This window comes from Ambystoma mexicanum, chromosome 11 (genome assembly GCF_040938575.1).
Source record: "Ambystoma mexicanum isolate Mex_15411 chromosome 11, UKY_AmexF1_1, whole genome shotgun sequence".
Classification (NCBI taxonomy): domain Eukaryota; kingdom Metazoa; phylum Chordata; class Amphibia; order Caudata; family Ambystomatidae; genus Ambystoma; species Ambystoma mexicanum.
Window position 1 is genome coordinate 1,263,250,964 of NC_090934.1, and position 19,980 is coordinate 1,263,270,943.

General features: G+C 46.7%; 1 protein-coding gene across 1 annotated transcript in view; it reads left to right on the forward strand.

Annotated features, from left to right (window-relative positions):
• The window catches only part of TERB2 (telomere repeat binding bouquet formation protein 2), a 446,976-nt gene that overhangs the window by 377,162 nt on the left and 49,834 nt on the right, over positions 1 to 19,980 (forward strand). The window contains exon 6 of the mRNA XM_069625425.1: positions 14,372 to 14,460. Within this exon, the coding sequence (XP_069481526.1) occupies positions 14,372 to 14,460 (89 nt within the window). The remainder of the gene's footprint in view (positions 1 to 14,371; positions 14,461 to 19,980) is intronic.

Consider the following 19,980-nt stretch of genomic DNA (forward strand, 5'->3'; position numbering starts at 1 on the left):
CTTTGTCTTTTAAGTCGTCCATCTGAGTTTTCAGATCTGTCGAGGCTGTTTCAGTCCCATGTCTGGGTCTGAAGCCTGATTGATGAAGTCCAAGCAAATTATTGGTTTTGTGATGTTTCTAAATTTGCAGGTAGGCTGCCCTGTCAATGATTTTCAGTAGGAAATGTACTGTTATCTGTCTGTAATTAGTGGGGATATTGGGATCTAGGCTAGGTTTTTTTAAGTGGAAGGACCCAGGCATCTTTCAGGTTGGTTGGGACCGTGCTGGTTTCAAAAGATGCGTTTAGAAGTGTGATGATGAATGGCGCAAGATCCCTTGCCGCCTCTTTGATAATGGTTGCGGGGCAGATATCGCCGTGGCATTTTGAAAGTTTAAGACTAGTTATTATGCCCTATACATCGTTGATGGTAAGAGGGGAGAAATTGAATAGGTTGCAGGGTTTAGAGGGGAGGTACAGGGCCGTGTGTCGGTGTGAGTCAGAATTAATATTTAGTTTTTTTGTTTAAATTTTAGCCTATAAGAGTGCTATTTTGTCGAGCAGCGGGTTTTGTATGCCTGCGCATCATTTTTTGTCTTTAATGTACTTTTCGGGTGGTGGTATAGGGGATTCTAGTTATTCGAGTATGACAAATAATTCTCTCGTGCCAGAGTTGGCCTTGGATATTCTGTCATTATAGGTGTCACTTTTAGTTTGATGGATGGCAGTTCTATAGCTGTTGGATGCTTTTAGGAATTTTTCTTTGTTTGGTTCTCAGGGGTTGATTTTCCATGTGGTTTCTGCACTTTATTGTTGCGTAAGGTTTTGAGATTAGGAGTTAACCATGAGTTTAAGTGAGCTTGAGGTTTGGCTTTGCGCAGTTTCAGTGGCGCACCTGTGTCAATTGCTCGATATAGAGTTTGGTTATTAAGCTCTACTAATATTGAGGCGCCTGTATAAGGGTCAGAGTATTTGATGATCGGATGTAGAAGTGGCAGTAATTTATCAACTGTAATATTGTAGATGTTTCTGGTGAGTACTGGTGGTGTGAGTGCGATGTCGTGGTTGGGATGGAATTTTCCTGTAGTGTGAAGATGATATGGTGGTCTGACCAAGTGCACAGTAGATTGGGGAGGATATTAATGTCACAATTTAGGTCAGCAATCCAATCAAGTGTTCTTCCTTTGCTGTGTGTGGGTTCAGTAATGCAGTGAGAGACGCCTAGTTCAGTAATCGTGTTGGCAACAGATCGGCTTTATCATCATTTGTCGTGGAGGCCTAGATTGAGGTCTCCCAACATTATAATTTGGGATCCTGTTTTGGAGTTAGTTGTGAGAAGTTGAGTGATATCTTCCTCGAAGGTAGATATTGGACCAGGGTTCTGTACAGAAGGTGCATCATTATTATTTGCAATGATGTGAGTGGTCATTTAATGGATAGTTCTCCTGAAGGGAATAGTGGATTGGGTAATGCCCTTGGTAAGTCCAAGCTGGGTTTTGGCAATAAAGGCGATTCCACCACCTCCTAGATGATTCTCTGTGAAGCCTGATGATTGTATATTGTCTGGTATGGCTAGTGAGAGTTTTGGACCTGCGGCTGCATGGAGCTAGGTTTCGGTGATCCATAAAAAAATCAAGCTTGTTCAAGGTTATGAGGTCAGCAAAGTCAAGCGCATGAGCTACCGGAAATCTAGCGTTTAGGAGAGCTCATTTTGATGCGAGGAGTGTTGCTTGGAGTATTTGTTGGTAAGGTGATTTTTGCTAGTGGGGTAGCATCATTACAGGCTTGTCATTGACTGGTTTGATTGTTTTATTCCTCATAGGCATCATAGGATCTTGGGATGGTTTTTTCTTTTACAGTTCGTTGGTGGGCGGTGGTCATTGTTAATTCTGGATCCTAATCTAGAATTCATAATTGTCGGGCAAGGTTGGTTGGGTGTAGGCGTAGTGGCGTATAGTTGGATCCATTGACTTGGGGAGAGTGGGCGGTTATTGCTTGCTCGAGTCCCTGTGGAGGAGTTGATGTTGGTTGACTGTGCCTGGAGAGACACTAAGAATTTAGTTGGTGGTATAGTATTTGAGGGTGGTAGTGTCATAGACATTGTTAGCGAGATACTAGATATGTTAAGCTTGGCGGAACGGGCAGGGACAGCGTGTTCAATAACTTGCCTTCTCGGTGCTGGTAGTGGCAGCTGATGTATGTGGAATCATGGTGGACAGTGCAACGGCAGTAAGTGCCAGTAGTATGCACATAGTTGTGAGGGTCTGGAGGCGAACGACTTAAGCAAGCCTGAGCTTAGGAGGTGATGCAAGAATATTATTTGTACAGTTCAGTAGGCTATTGTTCATCACGGCTATCTGATGGCCGCTGATGATGTTCGTCGAGAACAGACATTTGTTTGCTGAAAGTCGGGTGTTCAGTACTGTGGCCTGGTGGTTAACTCTGCTGAGTGTTGCTGAAGATAGGGTCAGCTATCGACAAGCAAGAAGGTTATGATTCTTGGAGCCTACGGCTGTTCGACTAGCAAGGCAAATAATGGTATTCATGGGTAGTGACTCAAGGCAGGTAGGTCTCAGTCTTAACAGAAAGGCTAGTTTCTTGGAGATAATGGTGGCAATTAAGCTTAGCGAAGTAGAAACTATGAGGGAAATATCAGCTGGGGTTGAGGGAGGTGGCTGGCAATGTTAATTCTACATCAAGACTTGGAAACAGTTTCACAGTTGTAGGGGTGGCAAACAGCAGACCATTAGAAGCGAATCATGGAAGCGCGGCTATAACACAGCACAACACAGCACAGCTTCAACATTTACAGAGGGTAATAATCCGTACTGGATGTACTATTGACTCTCCATGTCATGCCGCGCCTTTATGACAGCTGAATTGACCTGAGAAAGAACCCGTATGTCTTACTAGCTCTGTTAGTTACTCCGGCAGTAGGCTGGAGTCATGCAGCCAGGACGACCATGGGGCATACAGAGGAGAATGTGCAAGGGCATTTGGATTGGGGTGTCCCAAACACACTTTTTGGGTTCAATATGGTAGCCAAGTCTGATATCGGCTTGGTCCATGACACATTAGTCGCAGACAAGATTAATCAATTAAAACGTACAACGCAAGGCTGTATTACTCGACATGTGCACATGTGTGCCATTGCTCCGGTAGCCCTATGCCAGTGGAACGGCGCTTATAAGAGGTGTTGCTTAATGGACAGCGAGCTGGGCATAAAGAGTTTGGGGAATGAGTTGTGGATGCTTTTGGAGGCAAACATGGGCTGAGGAAGAAATATTGAAGAAAGTGGGAGGTCCACAGAGAAGAGGCAAATAGAGGTTGAGAGTTGGAGGTGGAAACGCAGGAAAGCTGGTAAAAAAGAGGGAATAGTAAAACGGTGGGTTAGGAAGGCAAGGGGAGAAGGTCAATGAAAGAGGCCTTAAGGAGAAAGGAAAGAACGACAAGAACATCCTTTAATGAGAAATGGAAGAGAGTTTAAAGTAGATCATCAAAAGAGAGTGCATCAGTGAGGAGGGGAGGATGCATGAGGAGGCAGGGAGGAGATACCAGCATGAAATTGGGAGAAATGATCATGACGGGAGAAGAAACATAAGAAAGGAAAAATACATCAAAGAGACAGACACTAGAGATGGAGAGAGAGCCTTAGAGAGATGGCATAGGGCCCAGTAGATGGTTGGATGACGAGTGGAGAATGAGGCACATGAATACCTGAAAAGTGTGCATTAGGAATTACGGGAGAGGTTCCTCTACTTAGGAGATTTTGTTCTATTGCGGAAGTGATTAAGGACTAGGCTAGTTGGAGTGAACCCTGGACTCTGGGACAGGCAGGTGGCAAGGAGGCAGACCTGAAGCCTGTAGATGAACGCAGCCTTTCTGCCCCTTGGTAGAATGCTCAGGGGGGACTGCTTGCCACAGTAATGATCCAGCTTCCACCCTTGTGCAGGACTAGCAGTTACAAGGGCTTGCCCACAACCAGGATGAGAAGCAGATGACCAAAGTGTACCAACCGAGGAGATGAGAAAGAAGTGCAGAGGAACAACCCCCATACTGTAAATTTATCATCTGTTTTGGGGAACTTGCTTTAGGATTTTAAAGCTAAACAGCTGAACTGTTTTAAACCAAAGAAGAAGCCATCCTTTCTCGACTTTGCTGTGCATCCTTTTAATCTGGCCTAAACCTGTACATAGCCCTAATAAAACTTTACTTAAGCATATCTGGATATCTCCATGTTATGCTGTCCCGACTCGACTTTGTAACGGGTGCCATTCTATAATTCCCTCTTGCCGCCCCATTAGCAGGTTTGCATAGGTAGCCAAGAATGTTGTCCCCTACATTGGAGGAAATATTCACCCTGAAACAAATACATTGTGATATTGTTGCCGAAAGGACGAGGCGTGTGGATTATACCGGGAAGAACATCCAATCGAAAGAACGTTACAGTTGGTAAGTAACTTGTTCTTCGAATGGATTGTGTCCTCCCACGTATTTCTCATCTTAGACTCCCAAAGCAGTTTTTGTATTGGAGGTGGGAGTACGAGGGATATTAATCATGTACAGAGTGAAGTACTGATTTAGCAAAGAGACCCCCCTGTGAGGAAGTCGATTCTAGGGAATATACTGCTTTATAAATGTGTGCATGGATGACCAGGTGGCTGCTGCGCAAATATCTTGTACTGGGACACCTTTTTGAAGTTCTGTTGAAGTTGCCATGCCCCTGGTGGAATGAGCCCTCAGCCCATCTGGAGGATCTTTCCCAGCCAGTCTGTAACATTCAGTTCTAGCCAAAATTATCCATCTGGACAATGTTTGCGTAGTTGCTGCCAGCCCTAATTTACGGCCAGTGTATGCCACAAAGAGTTGGTTGCACCGATGTAACTTGGCCAGTCTTGAAATATAGAAACTAAGAGCCCTTCTAGGGTCCAATCTGTGTAGTCTTTCCTCCTCCTTACTTGTGTGCGAGGTAGGATGAAAAGCGGACAGTGTTATCTTTTGTGACAGGTGAAAATCTGAGACAATTTTTGGTAAAAACGAAGGTTTGACTCTAAGAACAACGTTATCTTTGTAAAAGATGGTGTGAGGAAGTCTGCTAGAACACGCCTGCAACTCACTGACCCTGCGGGCTGAAGTAATTGCCATTAGAAGTATAGTTTTTAAAGTAAGGAGCCTTAACGGACAAGCATGTAAAGGCCCAATCTTGGTATTAAAGTTTCTCACATGTATTCCGTTTAAGTCCCACACTGGTACTTGAAAAGGTATTGCAGGAAATAGGTTATTAAGACCTTTTAAAAATTGTATAATTAAGGGTATTTTGAAATAAGATTCCTCCTCTGAGGAGCGCTTAAAAATGGATAGTGCTGCTAAATAACCCTTTATCATACAAACCTGGAGCCCCAGATTGGCCAAGTGTAGAAGAAAAGATAATATTGTGGGAAAATTACACTGAAAAGGATCCACATTCTTATTTCTGCGCCAGTTACTGAACTTGTTCCAACGACACCGGTACAGAGATTTAGTTGCTGGTCTTCTGGCCGAAAGCAAAATCTGCATTACGTCATCTGGAAGGTCCCAATACTTGTATCTCAGCCTCTCAGAAGCCATGCGTGAAGGTTAAGTGTCTTGACCTGGATGGAGAACTCAACCTTCCTCTCGTGAGAGCATGTCCTCTCTTTGTGGAAGTCTTATTGGAGGGCAGATGAACATGTCCAGAAGGTCTGGGTACCACGTTCTGGCCCAATAGGTACCATTAGGATCATGGTCTTGCTGAACATCCTTAGCCTCCTGATTACTTGATGGATCACAGGGACTGGAGCAAACGCGTACACGAGTGGAAATTCCCAGTCCACCGTGAACGGTTATCCTAGAGCTCCTCTCTGAGGAAAATCCCTTAAGCTGTACAGTTCGCACTTCCTGTTGACACTGGTCGTGAACAGATCCACTTGGAAGACCGGTGTTGTCCTTTCTTCGTCTTTTTAGAGGAAGAAGACTTCCTGGATCTATTCCTCGACCTAGACTTTTTAGATTTGTGACGTCTTAAAGTAGACTCGGCCAAGTCTTTTTTTCCTCCTCAAAGAAAACTTTGAGGACTCCTCCCCCACCGCCAGTTTACCTCTCCGTTCCTTCAATGCTTTATGGGTCATCGACAGTCAGGAACCGCACTCGTCTATACGATGGTCGGAACCGAGGCACTAGAGGCAATTCCGACGGGGGTCTGTTAGCAACATCTTCCTCCCACATTTCTGGCATTTTTTTAATCCAGTCTTCGGCGTGGAAGGATTAGATGATGACATTTTCACGAACTGAAGCGCCGCTTTCTCGATCCGAAGCAAATATAGCGGAAAAATGGAACTGAGGCCAACGGGTGCACCTCGAGGCTTTTGTACAACGGATGTCGCCGAGGGACATCTTCGCCGCAGCCTCGAGCAGAGCGCCCTCTGGTGGAGAGTTTATTCCGAAGCTGCAAAGCTGGAAGGTAAGAAAATCTAAAATGGGCAATACGTGGGAGGACGCAATCCATTTGAAGTATTAATTTAACTTTTAGAAAAGATTTACATGCATTTAGTCTGAATCTTACGTGCATATAATAGGATTAAATCTAATGTCAGCATATTACCTGGGGTGGAGGGGCGCTCATGAGCCCGAGCAAGATAGCGGTGCAATGTTAGAACTCTGCAGAAGGCAGGAATAATAATGGCGTATTCACCCGGTTTGCTTGCCAGAATCATGGAAGTGCAGCTGATTAAATCATGGGTGCATCCTGGGGAGCAGTAGATGGTTTTGCCACAACCCCTACTGCTCTACGGAACGAGAACGCAACATATGCTGTATGCGAGCCGTGGCTGGCTCGTTGAAATTGGCGATCCCCGCAACCACAACTGTGTGGGGGAGGTGCCTCCACTCTGGGCAGCCCGGGCACAGGGACAGGGCCACCCTTACTGGCCGACATCACAGCAGACTGATGACGTGATACCTGGTGGATAGCAGGAGGCTGCAGGATTGACTAGCATACTTTGTCCCTCCCCCACCCTTGCGGCGCTCCGACAGCCTCAGACACACAAGTGGCCCCATGCACTGGTGTGGACCGTGTTCTCTCTGCGCCTCCCAGGTCTCCTTCCCTGGCCCAACTGCTGGAACGGGCTGACACTGGGAGTGAGTGGTGACCCCCGGCCCCCCTGCCGGTAAACCGCAGGAACTACACGACTTGGCAGCAAGCCAGGGCTTCAGAGGAGCCTTATTGAGGGATGAGAGTCGCAACACAACGTTAATCATCACAGCGCTGAATACCTGTACTGAGAACCCTCCCATTATGGACACTTGCTGCCTCTATTCACTGGGCAAGGGCAACACACCCAGTGGAGAGGTGGTCATATGCCATATCGCCACTGTTAAGATATGATAGGTTATTTATAACGCGCTTAATACCCAGAGGTTTCTAAGTGCGGACCAGGGGATCGAACCTGTGTTGCTCCATGTCGTCTTGCTTCAAAGGGGAGCATGTTGCCACAGAGCTGTACTCCCACACCTCACACATAAAGAAGCTGTGGAACTCAACAATAGTTTAATGTTGGCTGGGTGGCCCAACCCCTGCCCCTTTCACAACGCCTACTCAGTGGGAACCGCATGTGGGCTCTCTGACTCAATGCTGTTATCACCCTCGGCGCGGGCACCAGGAATTCTCGGGACAGAAAATCCCTCTACCACCCAGAAGCATCCATAGGAGCCGATCCGGCAATCGCCCAAGGGGCATTTGAGCAACACCTTTTTGCGCTTCCTGGAAGCTAATTCCTCTGGAATCACTTCAACACACATGCATCCACTTCCCTGCTGTGCACAAACCGCTCTAAAGTATTTTAGCGGTGAAGCCCACCAAGGCAGTCAACGTTACCTGGGCGAAGAAAGGAGGGGTCACCTACACCATCTGCGGGGAGATAAAGCAACAGCCACCGCATCTAGTAAACCCACCACGGACAGCCACAACCCCATCCTGGGGATCAAGAGAGGCCTGGATGAAACCGGTGGTACTCCACTCCTCTTGAGCGGCGCCAGATAGTCAGGGGAGCCGTCGCTATCATCAAACAAGCCACATCCCACTGTTTCCCCACCACCCTGTTGTGGGGTAATGGCAGAAGACCCTGCTAGCAACAACAGTAACAGAGGCGGTGCTACGACTCTGCTAGGCTGCTTCAACACTGGTCTGCATGGCAACACGCGAAAAAGGATGTGCAAAATCAGCTTCAAAGGCTCCTAATGGAGATGAGATCAATCGGCCACAGCACTCAAACAAATGTTACAGTCCTGGAAATTAAGCACGACATGCAGACCTGACCCGATCCCCAGGCAGAGCGTAGCACAGACAATGAGCAGAGGATCATTGCACTCAAGGATAACACGGCAGTGACGGCCACTGACCTAGATGGGCTTATCAAGGAAGTACAGCAGCTGGGGGCTAAAGCGGAGGACCAGGAAAATCATTCCCGCCGCAATAACCTCTGTATCATCGGCCTTCCCGAGCAACACGGAGGGCGCAGACCTTGAGGCGTTTGCATATCATTTGCTCCAGGACCACCTACACATCCAGGACCCACGCTCGTACAATATTGAAGGAATCCATAGAGCGCCAATTCTGAATCATGCAGCGGGGGAACGGCCAAGACTTATTACAATGCAGCTCCTCCATTTTCAACACAAAGTAGCCATTCATTGTGCTTACAAAACCATGAACACAATCCAAGCACAGGGGTCCAAAATCCGTATCTTCAATGACTACTCCCTGGAAGTCTCCCGCTGGCGGAAAAGGTTTGCTACCCTATACACAACACTGCAAGGTACACCCCACAACATTTTACCAATAATTTCCAGCGTTTTGGTCTATCATTCTTGACAAGAAATGGCACTCGTTCGATGATCCAGCTGACACGAGACCCTGTCTCCACAGACTTTCCTGCTGACACTGAAGAGAGCAGTTCAAACCATCAAATGGACACCCCACAATGGCGAGTGCAATCACAGCGGCACCCAGGGGACAAGCGACAGCGCTCAGATAGACAGTCCAGGGGTCCTGACCATAAAGACCTTCTGTCGCCAACATAAAGAGTCAACTTCCCTACCATCTTTCTCTTGCCTACAATGCCTTGCATGGGTGCCCCACTTGGATCCGCCGGTGAAAATACCACACGTGAACTAAAATCTCAACTCTGTTATCATAGGCTCATGAAACCGAGGGAAATCAACAAACCGTCCTGCCTTCCTGCTGGCTTGAACTACTGTCCTACACCACCCCCCTCTCCCCCTAAAATCAGGGTCTTCTGACCACGGTCGGCCACTGATGGATCCAACCCCCATGCCTGTGAGGTGGGCAAGATCAGTTCTATCTCTCCTATCTCTTTCAGCGCATGGTCCCCTCCAAGGTAGTATTGGGACATTGTTTGTTTGTCCCACTGTTAATGTCAGTGTTAATGTTTTGGTCTCTGTGTTTACGGCCATGTTTATTATGTTTTCAATCTCAACACGGCTACATTCACAAACTCTGACCGGCCTCAACCTGCCCCGACACAACTACACTCAGACCTCCCCAATATTAATCTCTGTATGCCCCCAACCCCACAGGAATGGCTGATTTATCCCTGATAACTCTTAACATACAGGCATTGGGGCACCCCATCAAGCGACGGCAGGGTCCTCAACCATCTCTGAGTCTTGCAATGCGATATCTCATTCATCCAGGAACTACATCTCGATGTCCATGAAGTGGGGAAACTAGAACTGGGATGGGTCTGGGTATCAGTTCACTCACACCACAAGGGCAATATGGGCGTCTCCATTCTGATTCATAAACTGGTCCCGGTCCATACAATTCACACCATATCCGACAAGGATGGAACATACGCTAAGATGCAGTGTCTGATTCGCCAGCAACCTATTACTCTTATACATCTATGCCCCGACGGGGGACACCCCCACATTTTTTACAGAGGTTGCAGCCAGGTGCCACTGTTTCTGGGGAACGTCACACTCCTTGGTGGGTACTGGAACACAGTCCTAGATATGGCAATGGACCGGCGAGGCAAGGCACGACCGGCGAGGCAGGCCTCCGAGCAAATACTCAGCATCAGGTACAAAGAAGGAAGATCTCTAACTGACAAAAACGACATTAACAAACGCTTCAAAGAATTTTACTGCAAACTATATGCAGAGCTGTTCCCAGTAGCCCCAGATAACATAGAGACGTTCCTCAATACACTTCATTTAAACAAACTCAGCGATGTGCAAAGGGTAGAATTAGAGAAGCCGGTGACGGCGGAAGAAATCACCCATCCCATAACCTCATTATCAGGGGGTAAGGCATCTGGTCCCAACAGTATGCCAATAGATCTATACAAAATAATTGCAGACTGTATGGCCCCATTGCTCGAATCTGTATTCACTGGGGCCACGTCAAAGGGTCACCTACCAAAATCGATGATAGTGGCAAATATCGTCTTCCACAAACAGGGACGTGACTCTGAAGACTGTGGATCCTACTGGCCGATTTCCCTCGTCAACGCTGATGCCAAAATCCTGGCCAAGTGTGTAGCACTTAGAATTGATGTGGTACCACCACAACTTATCTGCAAATATCAGACCGGATTTATCAAGGGTCGCCTTTGAGTTGACAATGTTAGGCGTCTACTGCAAGTACTCGCAAGACGGTGCAGCCCTGACAAGCTTTTATTAACAATCCATGAGAATGCTACAAAAGCATTCGATAAAGTAAGATGGGACTTCATGTTCAGCACACTCACGACCTATGGGTTCCCACCGACGTTATTGCGGCACATAAAATTATTATACGCCGATCCCCAGGTCTCTGTAACCACCAATGGAAATGCAGCCAAAAAATGTTATCTGTACTCTGGGACCAGACAAGGCTCCCCCTCTACCTCCTCCTGTATGCACTATCCATAGAACCACTTGTGGAAAAATTTCAAAATGATCCTTTCTGGACACTGTATATCATTGTATGCGGACCATCTACTGGTCTACGTACAGAACCAGTCAGTTTCGCTTCCTCGCCTGTGTAGCCTACTTCATGATTTTGGACCCATGACAGGCTATAAGGTGAATTGGTCAAAATCAGGGGTTCTCCCTATCAGATCTGACATACCTTGGGATCCAGGTGCGGTTGCCACATTCTGCCTCTAGCAGCACTCTGTAAATACTTGGGAGTCCACATTGCCCCTGATATCCATGAAATCGCAAATCTTGACTATCCACCCACTCTGGCAAGGATCAAAGCTGATCTCACCAGATGGAACACACTGCCACTGTCATTAACAGGGTGCATTAATGCTTTCAAGATGAACTTGCGCCCAAAACGGATCTATCTCGCACTAATGCTACCGTGCGCTTCCTCGCAGAAGATGTATAAGGATATGGACAGGCAAATGTCCAAATTCCTTTGGAAGGGCAAAAAGGCCAGGGTTCGGCTTGGGATCCTGCAAGCTTTCAAAAGCGATGGAGGCCTGGCAGTCTCAGTATGGCGCACCTATTACCAAACCACTCAAATTAGCCGGGCCAAAATGTGGCTGGGCACAACAGACTCATTGAGTTGGCACCAAATCAAACTCTTTAATGTCACTGTAGACGCCAGACTTCCCAAAAATATCAGAGCACACCCGTTGCTGGGCCCAACGCTAACCTAATGGCATAGAATGAGGGGATCAATGGGTGCCCATACTGGGCCGCCCGGCCATGGATCAGTGTGCAAGAAATTCTCTCACTAGGACTCAACCATGTCCTGCACAGGCACCAAAACTCCCTGTCACCTGAGGTTAGAGTTGCTGATCTCTACAATGGGGATGAACCTCTCGGATTCTCGGGAGCTAGCAAAATACTCCAAATCCAACAAACAGAATGGATACACTACCCCACCATACGTGGAGTGATTAAGGCCACAGCACCACACATACACTACAAGACACAGTCACTGCAGGTGAACAGCAATTGGAGGCGAAACCCAACTGATTTTCCCATGTTGCGCTCATTCTATACCGTCTGCATCCCAAACACCCGACGTAATATAACCCTCTCAACACAATGGTCCAACGACTTAAACACTCCAGTTGATGTGGACGACATCTTCGACTACTTCGAGAACATCCCCTCCATGACCTACAATATTTGCAACAGAGAGATTTAATACAAATTAATTCAGCGACTATACTTACACCGCCTATAAAATATATTGTATGGGCCTGGAAAGGCTCCTCTGCATGCTGGCGCCAGTGTGGGTCGCTGGGCACTTTGGGCCATATCATGTGGTTGTGTACGGCTATAATAACTTATTGGAGGAGAATTCACAAATTGGTCTCTTGTATCCTGACACTTCCATTTCCTTCGTCCGTGGTCCCATGTTATTTGGTATGAATGATGCTGAATGGCATACGTACTCCAAAATACGACTCTTGGCACACATACTCCTGTTTTCTGCTTGCCAATTGTTAATCATGCATTGGATGGCAACTCATGCACCTACAAACAGGCTGGTCTTGGAACTGATTATTAAAATGTGTACATTGGAATGCGCAGTGATGAGGAGGCGTGGCAGACCTACTCAAGCTGACCTTATTGGTATCTGGTTGATGCATATTTCAAATAAGGGCTCAGGGTATACTTAGACAAACAAGATATGTGTTCTGTATGGACACTAGCAATGCAAAGAGGATTCGAATTACCATTGTTGGATGGTACACTGGTTCAGAGAGTCAAGGTATTGGGACTGGGTGGCGGGGAAGGCGAAGAAGTTGTTGAGGGGCAGGGGGGGGGCGGTCCGTTGTACATGTTTTATTTGTTGCACCTGATCCTCTTCTACTTAACGGATTATATTATGCATACAGTTGATTTGGATTTTATCTTGTTAAACTCAATAAAAAGATGTATAAAAAATCATAATAATCTAAGGTAACCTCTTTCCTCTTAGCCATGTTCTAATTTTACAATGAAGTCTGTAGTGCCTATCACTTACAATGTCGGATCCAAGATGAATGGCTGTAAATATTGGTCAATATATTTTAATGTCTGTCCAAGTATTGCTCCTCTTGATGAAACTATAGTTTGAACTGGATGCTCTTGTAAATTCTTGTGCACCGAACATAAATATATCTTTGGTAAGTTTGGGTGAGGGATGTTCAATAGAAGCACACCGTATTCATCTAAAATAGATTCCTGAGCCCAAGATTAAATATTCTTAGATATATATTTCTGTGCCTGACCGCTTGGATCCATGGCTAAAAGACGATTCCTACGATCCATTTGTGACTATTCTTCTTTAAGATAGTTCTTTCTGTTCATTATTTGTACTTTTCCACCCTAAATTGTCACATGGCTTGAAATTAGTATCATTGAGTTGGGTAAAAGTTCACATCTGTTATCGGGGACAAGATGCCCAATTGGGATGGACGTGCACTCTATAAATACATCTGTTTTGTTTTTTTAGTTTAGGTTAATGGAGTTATCTTGTAGGGTTTTTATGTTGATTTCAGTGTACGTCGTTTTACCATGATGTTTAATTTTGTGGTTGATTAAGTTTTTGAATTAATTACTAGATCTTGAAAAGTGTCTATATGACCACTTGTGGTTTGAGGTGTACGTATTGTAAAATTCTACTCCTGAAGCTATATAATCGAAGCTTTGGTCTGGGGAAAGGGACCGTGCCAATTCTAGAACCTGCATTTCACCTGATGAGAAATACTAAGATCAATATAAGCCCACTAAATGAGTACACATAAATACGTCCTGGGTGAGAGAGTGTTAAAAAAGGCAAATTGTTTTCTTCAGGTTATTTCACAAACGAGACAGACAGCCGATGAAATACTAATAACCCCTTTAAATCCTTCCCTACTCTTTAGGTGCAACTACATAGTTGTTTTATAGCCAGTGAATTCTAGAGGAGAAGTGGATGAATTCATCGGACCAAGGTCAAGTCTGGTAATAACTGTTGGACACACAAGCAAACTGTATAAACTCTGCAAGTTTCAGAGTTGGTGGTCTGGTAGCAGTTGGCAAAGTTGGGTATAAGTGCATCAGTCCTTGAAGATCATTAAAAAAGTCTTCTAATTCAACAATGCTTAAAACATCCGAAAGGACAGTGCTCTTCTGAGTTGAGGACAATTAACATTACCAAAATGTGTTCAAAAGTGCTCTGTGACTCTCACCAAAGCCAAATATAAGTTCTACAGTTTATGAATTCAATGACTTCCATGCTAGAGAACCATTGATACCTCAAGAGTGAATCATGAGCTCATTTTATATTTCATTATACAGGGAAAATGTTGCTTTGAGGTTTTAATCTAGGCTTGAATGTACATTAAAATATGTGTATATTCAGTGCTTATGATTTTTATTTGCAGCAAACAGACAGCAGATTCCAGACTTCCAGTTTTAGGTAAATTATCGTATTGCCCTCTTCAGAGCTACCCAGTGAACAATATGGTGACCGGTAAGAAAAGAAACAGCAAATGATGTGATTATTGCCCTGAAAGAATTGCCTCCAAACATATGTGAAAAAAGGATAGCTACTGCATTTCTCTAGAAAACTGGCAGACCTGGCTATATGGTCTGGGTGTGAAGGAGAGCAGACAGCAACAGCTTTTTAATTAATAATGTTTTGGAACTGCAGCACTTTATTTTTGTAAAGCTTTAACACTAACTGACTGGTCTTTAGCCTACTTAAAATATCTTGTTTAATCCTTTCCACATATTAAACTTACTATTGGGGACAGGTGAATCCATGCCTCTACATAAACATCCTATATATTTGTTGTGCCTCGCATTGTGTTCTCAGACAGCCCGAAGATGCATTTATTACGCAGAGACCACAGCTCCAGCTCCTTGTTCTTTGCTTACACTGCTGCTAAGTGTGTCTTCATCTCTTTGATATTGATATCTATATTTGATATTTCTTACAGTAGCCCTGTTTGTTTTACTGCCTTCACTTATCTGCACAGTTGTTTTATTTTATGTGGGGACGCCGGTAACTTTGCAGATAATACTTCTATATTATGATCTATAGAGGAAATAGTACCTTTGAGCTCCTCAAGTAGTTAATTCATGTCAGTAGCTTCAGATTTTGGAGGGTTATCCCCTGTTTATTTTACCAGCATTAGTCAAGGTGGTTTTGGACAGTAGCACAGCACTGTTGGTGGAAGAGCAGAAAAACATGAATTTAGTTGCATGGGAGATGTTGATGGAGGGGCCCTGGTTTGCAGAACTAGACAATGGTGGTAGAGTTCCAAACACAGTGTCATTCAGGTCAAGAGTGTCGGGCATAGTAGGAAAAGGACTTTTGGGGGTCTTCTCTTTGTGGGCGGGGCTGGCTGTCTGGTTCTGCACTCACCGAGGGGGCCGAAGGGCGCAGCGGGCGGGGTGACACTATCTGTGGCAGCGTCACGTTGCCAGGGCTACTGGGACTAACAATGCTTCCCAGAATGACATCATCATGTAGCAAATGATGTCATCGAGCACGCTGCATTCTCGACCCGAAAGCCTCTTGCTCAGATGCCAGGATACTTTTATTTAAACTGCAGGAGAGAAGGGAGAAGGACTCACTGCTTTGCAGTGTCTAGAAGCCCATTTCCTGCATGTGAGTAGCAAAATCTTACTTGGGTGTTCTGGGTTTTTGACCTCTTGGCTTTTTTATCTTTTTGGAGCTGTCTTTTTGGATTACCCTTTGTGGCTTTTTGTAACATTTTAGATGTTTTGAATATGTGCCTTCTGCTTTCATGAAAAAGCTCTTGGATTCTCCTTTTAGTTTTGAACTCTGTGAATGTGTTGACCTATTTATTTATTGGGCTTTTGTATGGCACGTATACACAAGTGCTTCCAGGCTCTACAAGACAAAGAAATAGGGGGTGAGGAAGGGGTACATAGGAGAAAAACAACAATGACGGTTATATTGGCCTTGTAACCATCCTACTGTGAAAGTGCAAACCCAAAGGTGATAAGTGCGGGGAAGGGAGTAGTAGAGGGCAGGGATGGGAGCGTGTGAAGTGCAGGAGTGGGGGGCCCAAGCGGGTAAGCAAGTGCTGAGGGGGGCCATCAAGGGCAAGTGCCAGGGCTATGAAGGGCAGATAAGTGTGTTGGACATGGTGGACCAGATTCAGGCTAGTCCATGAAGGGTGCCCAAGGGCAAATGCAGTTAGGGTGTGCTGGTGGAGACTGGTCAGGGGTGCACTGGTCTCTGTATGACTCAGAAGGGTCCAGGCACCAATCGCAGTGGCAGAGCGACATTAGCAGAGCATGGGTAGAGGGAAGGAAGAGGAGAAAAGGAAAGTCTTGAGAAGTTTCCAGAACTTGAGAAGATCCGGCTCAAGTCGGAGCGGGGCAGGGAGGCCATTCCAGAAGGAGGAACCTCACGAGGTAAGCGATCTACCTCCCACTCTATGCTTGGAGAAACATTTTACCTTCAGAGAGTTTGAGCTAGATGACCGAACTTTAGCAGGGAAGTATTTAGAGAAGGGAGCCAGTGGAGAGATTTTAGGGCTGGAGAGATGCTGTCTGTGGGCTTGAGGCCAAGGATGAGTCTACCAGCCCTATTCCAGATTAGTTGAAGTGGTCGAAGGGGCGGAAAGAGGCAGACTGAGGAAGAGTCTTTTGCAATAGTCGAGCCTAGAGAGAAACAGAGCTCTGGAGACGTTGAGCTTCTGAGGGAAGTTGAGGAAAGGGAGAATGCCCCTGAGGAGGTGGAGTTGAATGTTGGACTTCTTGCCAAGGTCCGCGATGTGTGGAGAGAAGAGACAAAGATGACCCCAAGGTTTTTTGCCTCGCAAGAGGGAGCGGCGGAGGGCACAAAGAGGGTGGCCAGAGAGTGGGGGGAAGCAGAGAGCAGGTGTCCCAATGAGAAGCATCTCTTACTGGCATTAAGGCAGAAATCATTGGCAGCGCGCCATGCCTGAATAGCAGTCAGGAATGAGAGAGGAAAGAAAAGAGGTAGAGGATGGGAGCTTAAAGAAGAGCTGTATGTCAGAACACTGGCACTGAGGAGAGAAGGTGGAGATCAAGTGGACCAGAGGGGCTAGGTAGGATAGAGCCCAGAGGGACACCACACATAGAGTGTGAGGTGGAGGAGAGGAAAGGGCACTTGAGAGGGTCGGTTTGAAAGGAAGGAGGTCAATCACGCCAGTGCCCGGTCCGTGATGCCTAGGGTATCAAGGAGACGATTTATGAGGATGGAGTGGTTGGCTGTGTCAAAGGCAGGAAAAAAACAGTGGAGGATCAGAACAGAGGGAGAGTTGGTCCAGGTTCGAGAGCAGGTCTTTACGGATGTTCAGGAGAGCGGTTTTCATGCCTCTAGATGCTCTGAAACCAGACTGGTGGTCATGAATGCAGCAAGCGGCTTCAGTGTGGATGGTCAGTTGGGAGATGACCAGCTTCTTCATGAGTTTACCCAAGAAAGGGGTGATCGAGCTAGGGCGATAGTTAGCTGGGCAAAAAGGGTCAGCAGGCAGCTCTTTTAGGAGAGGGTGCACAAGAGAGTGCTTGAGGGTTTGTGGGAAAGAGCAATTTTTAAAAGAATGGTTACAGAGGTCAGCCAAGGCTGGTGTGAGAGTGGTGATGTTGTCCTTGATGGTTCTGGAAGAGCAGGGGAGCACCTGTTCAGAAGAGACTTTTATAGAGCGGACAACTCTAGAGATCTTGTCCAGTATAATGGTAGAGAGGAAAGTAGTATGGGGAAGTAAGAGGGGGGCCAAGGGAGGTAAGAGGAGCAGAGGGGTGGGTCGGGGAGAAGATGAGTGAGGACAGATCGCCCTGAGTTTTTGAGGGGAAGTGGGAGGCCAGTGCAGTGCAGAGGGCCTGGGAGGGAGGAAGGGAGGAGGAGACTGCAGTAGGATTGGCAAGTTCCTTGCAGATTTTAGAGAGTTCAGTCGTGTTATTGGTGGCACCAGCGATACAGGCTTGGACATGGGGCCCCTTCTTGGAGGAGATGGCGAGACAATTTTGCCCTTTGGTGTAGGCAGAAGGGCAGTTTGTCAGAGGATGTACTTGCAGTTCAAAGCTGCCAAGTCAGCGTCATATCAAGAGTTGCATTTGGTCGCAGGCTTCATGTGGATCCTCATGATAGGAGCAAGGATGTCTAAGGTGTTTGAAGGAGATTGTCTGTGCAGGCAGAGGCCTCATCAGGAGATAGGGGAGAGGATAGCGTGGTCAGACAAGGGAAGAGGGGTAGGTGGAGGGTTGGAGGGAGGGATGTCTGTTGAGATGAGAGCATCCAAAGTGTGCCCAGCAGAGTGTGTTTGGCCAGAAGGAAGAATAGTGAGGAAAACAGAGTCACGGAGGTCACAAAAGAGTACAGGTGCCAAAGTCTGGGGAGTCAAGATGGATGTAAAGTCCCAAGAAAGAGAAGTTTGGGGGAGGAGGCAAGGAGAGAGGAGGAGAGGTCCGCCCATTCCGAGAGGAAGAGGGGGAGTGGGTCTGGGGTTCCTGTAGATGGTGGCGAGATTAAGGGAGGGGGTAAGAGAGACAGCCTACAGACTCGGCATTCAAAGGATGAGTAGGATTGAGTGGGAATGATGGCAGGAACCCACTCAGGGAAAATCAGGGCTACTCTGCCACCGGATCAGAAGGGCCTAGGATTGGACAGGAGCTTGCATCCCTCAGGGAGAAGAGTGTCAAAAGCAGTGACGGAGCTGGCCTTGAACTACTTATCAGTAAGAGCAAGGATGCCAAGGTTTTCAAGGGGGAGACAGATGTTAGAGGGAGTGCTTGACAGCAGAGTGAGTATTGAGAGTAGCTAAGTGGAGCTGGTTGCCCCCTTTTAAATGTTTTCTGAGGGGGTCACAGTCTGAGTGCCACCACTGGGGATAAGGACAAAGAGGGGATGGGAGATGGTGAGGTGACGGGAAGGGGGGGGGGGGGTTGAGAAGAGTCTGAATACACCTGTCAAGAAGGAGTAGGTTGGGCTGAGAGCCCTGGGCCATGCCATAAGTGCCATTGTGATGGACATTAATGATGTACCTGCAAGATGCCAAGTGACCCAAGAGCACTTCCCATCTGGTACCATCAGTAATGGATGAGGAAGAAAAAGGGGAGAGGACAGAAACCATGTGGGGAGTCCATAAATCAGGTGAAGGAACAGCAAAGAGAATGTCAGTGATATTCTGTCTGGAGGAAGCATCAACGTAGGTGTCTGCAATGGGCAGACCAGGGTTAGAAATTAAATGTCTTCCTTCCAGACTTCGAAAGAGATGGAGGATAGGTGACGGAGAAGCAGTTGGAATAGATGGGAGCGATGGAGAGAACTATAGGCAGACTCAAGTGGGGGGAGAAGGACAGAAAAACACAATACATTACCAGCGGCCTAGCAGATATCATGTGCAAAACAGTCATAGGCATCTGGAGGAGGAGGGAGCCCAGATTCCAAAATCATGTAGCACAATGAAATGCCCCAAGTTTAAAAATGATTGAGCACAATGAAATGCCCCAGGTTCAAAGGTCATTTAAAACAATGAAATGACCCAGGGCCTGAGGGTCAAATGATGCAGTGAGAAGAGGAGCTACAGGCAATTGGAAATATAATAAGATCTCATAGAGTGCAGCTGTGAGGTAGACCAGGGCTTAAGGAGAGAAATTGCAGTCTAGCAGTAACCAAGGTAATGGCCAGGAAGGTGGAGGAGTGGCACTAGATCCAGCTTGCTGGAGCAGAAAATTCAAAGCGGGATATGGAAGGTAGAACCGGCAGCACGCACCGTGATGTCAAAATGTGTGAAGGCACAATAAGTCGCATCAGTGGTGAGCAGCAGGGAGGCAGGATAGGCGGAGTGGGTTGGGGGTTATGGCCAACCATGCCGGACAGGGGCCTTAGCGTGGGCCTTGTCGGTGGGCCAGCTCTCACCTACCGGCTCACTGATTGGCCATGATGAAAAGCACTCAGCCAATCACAATGGGGGCAGATCCGGCATCAGATCACTCCAGTGCTCAATGATGATGATGATGCGGCGGCCATGTTGTGGTGTTAAACCGC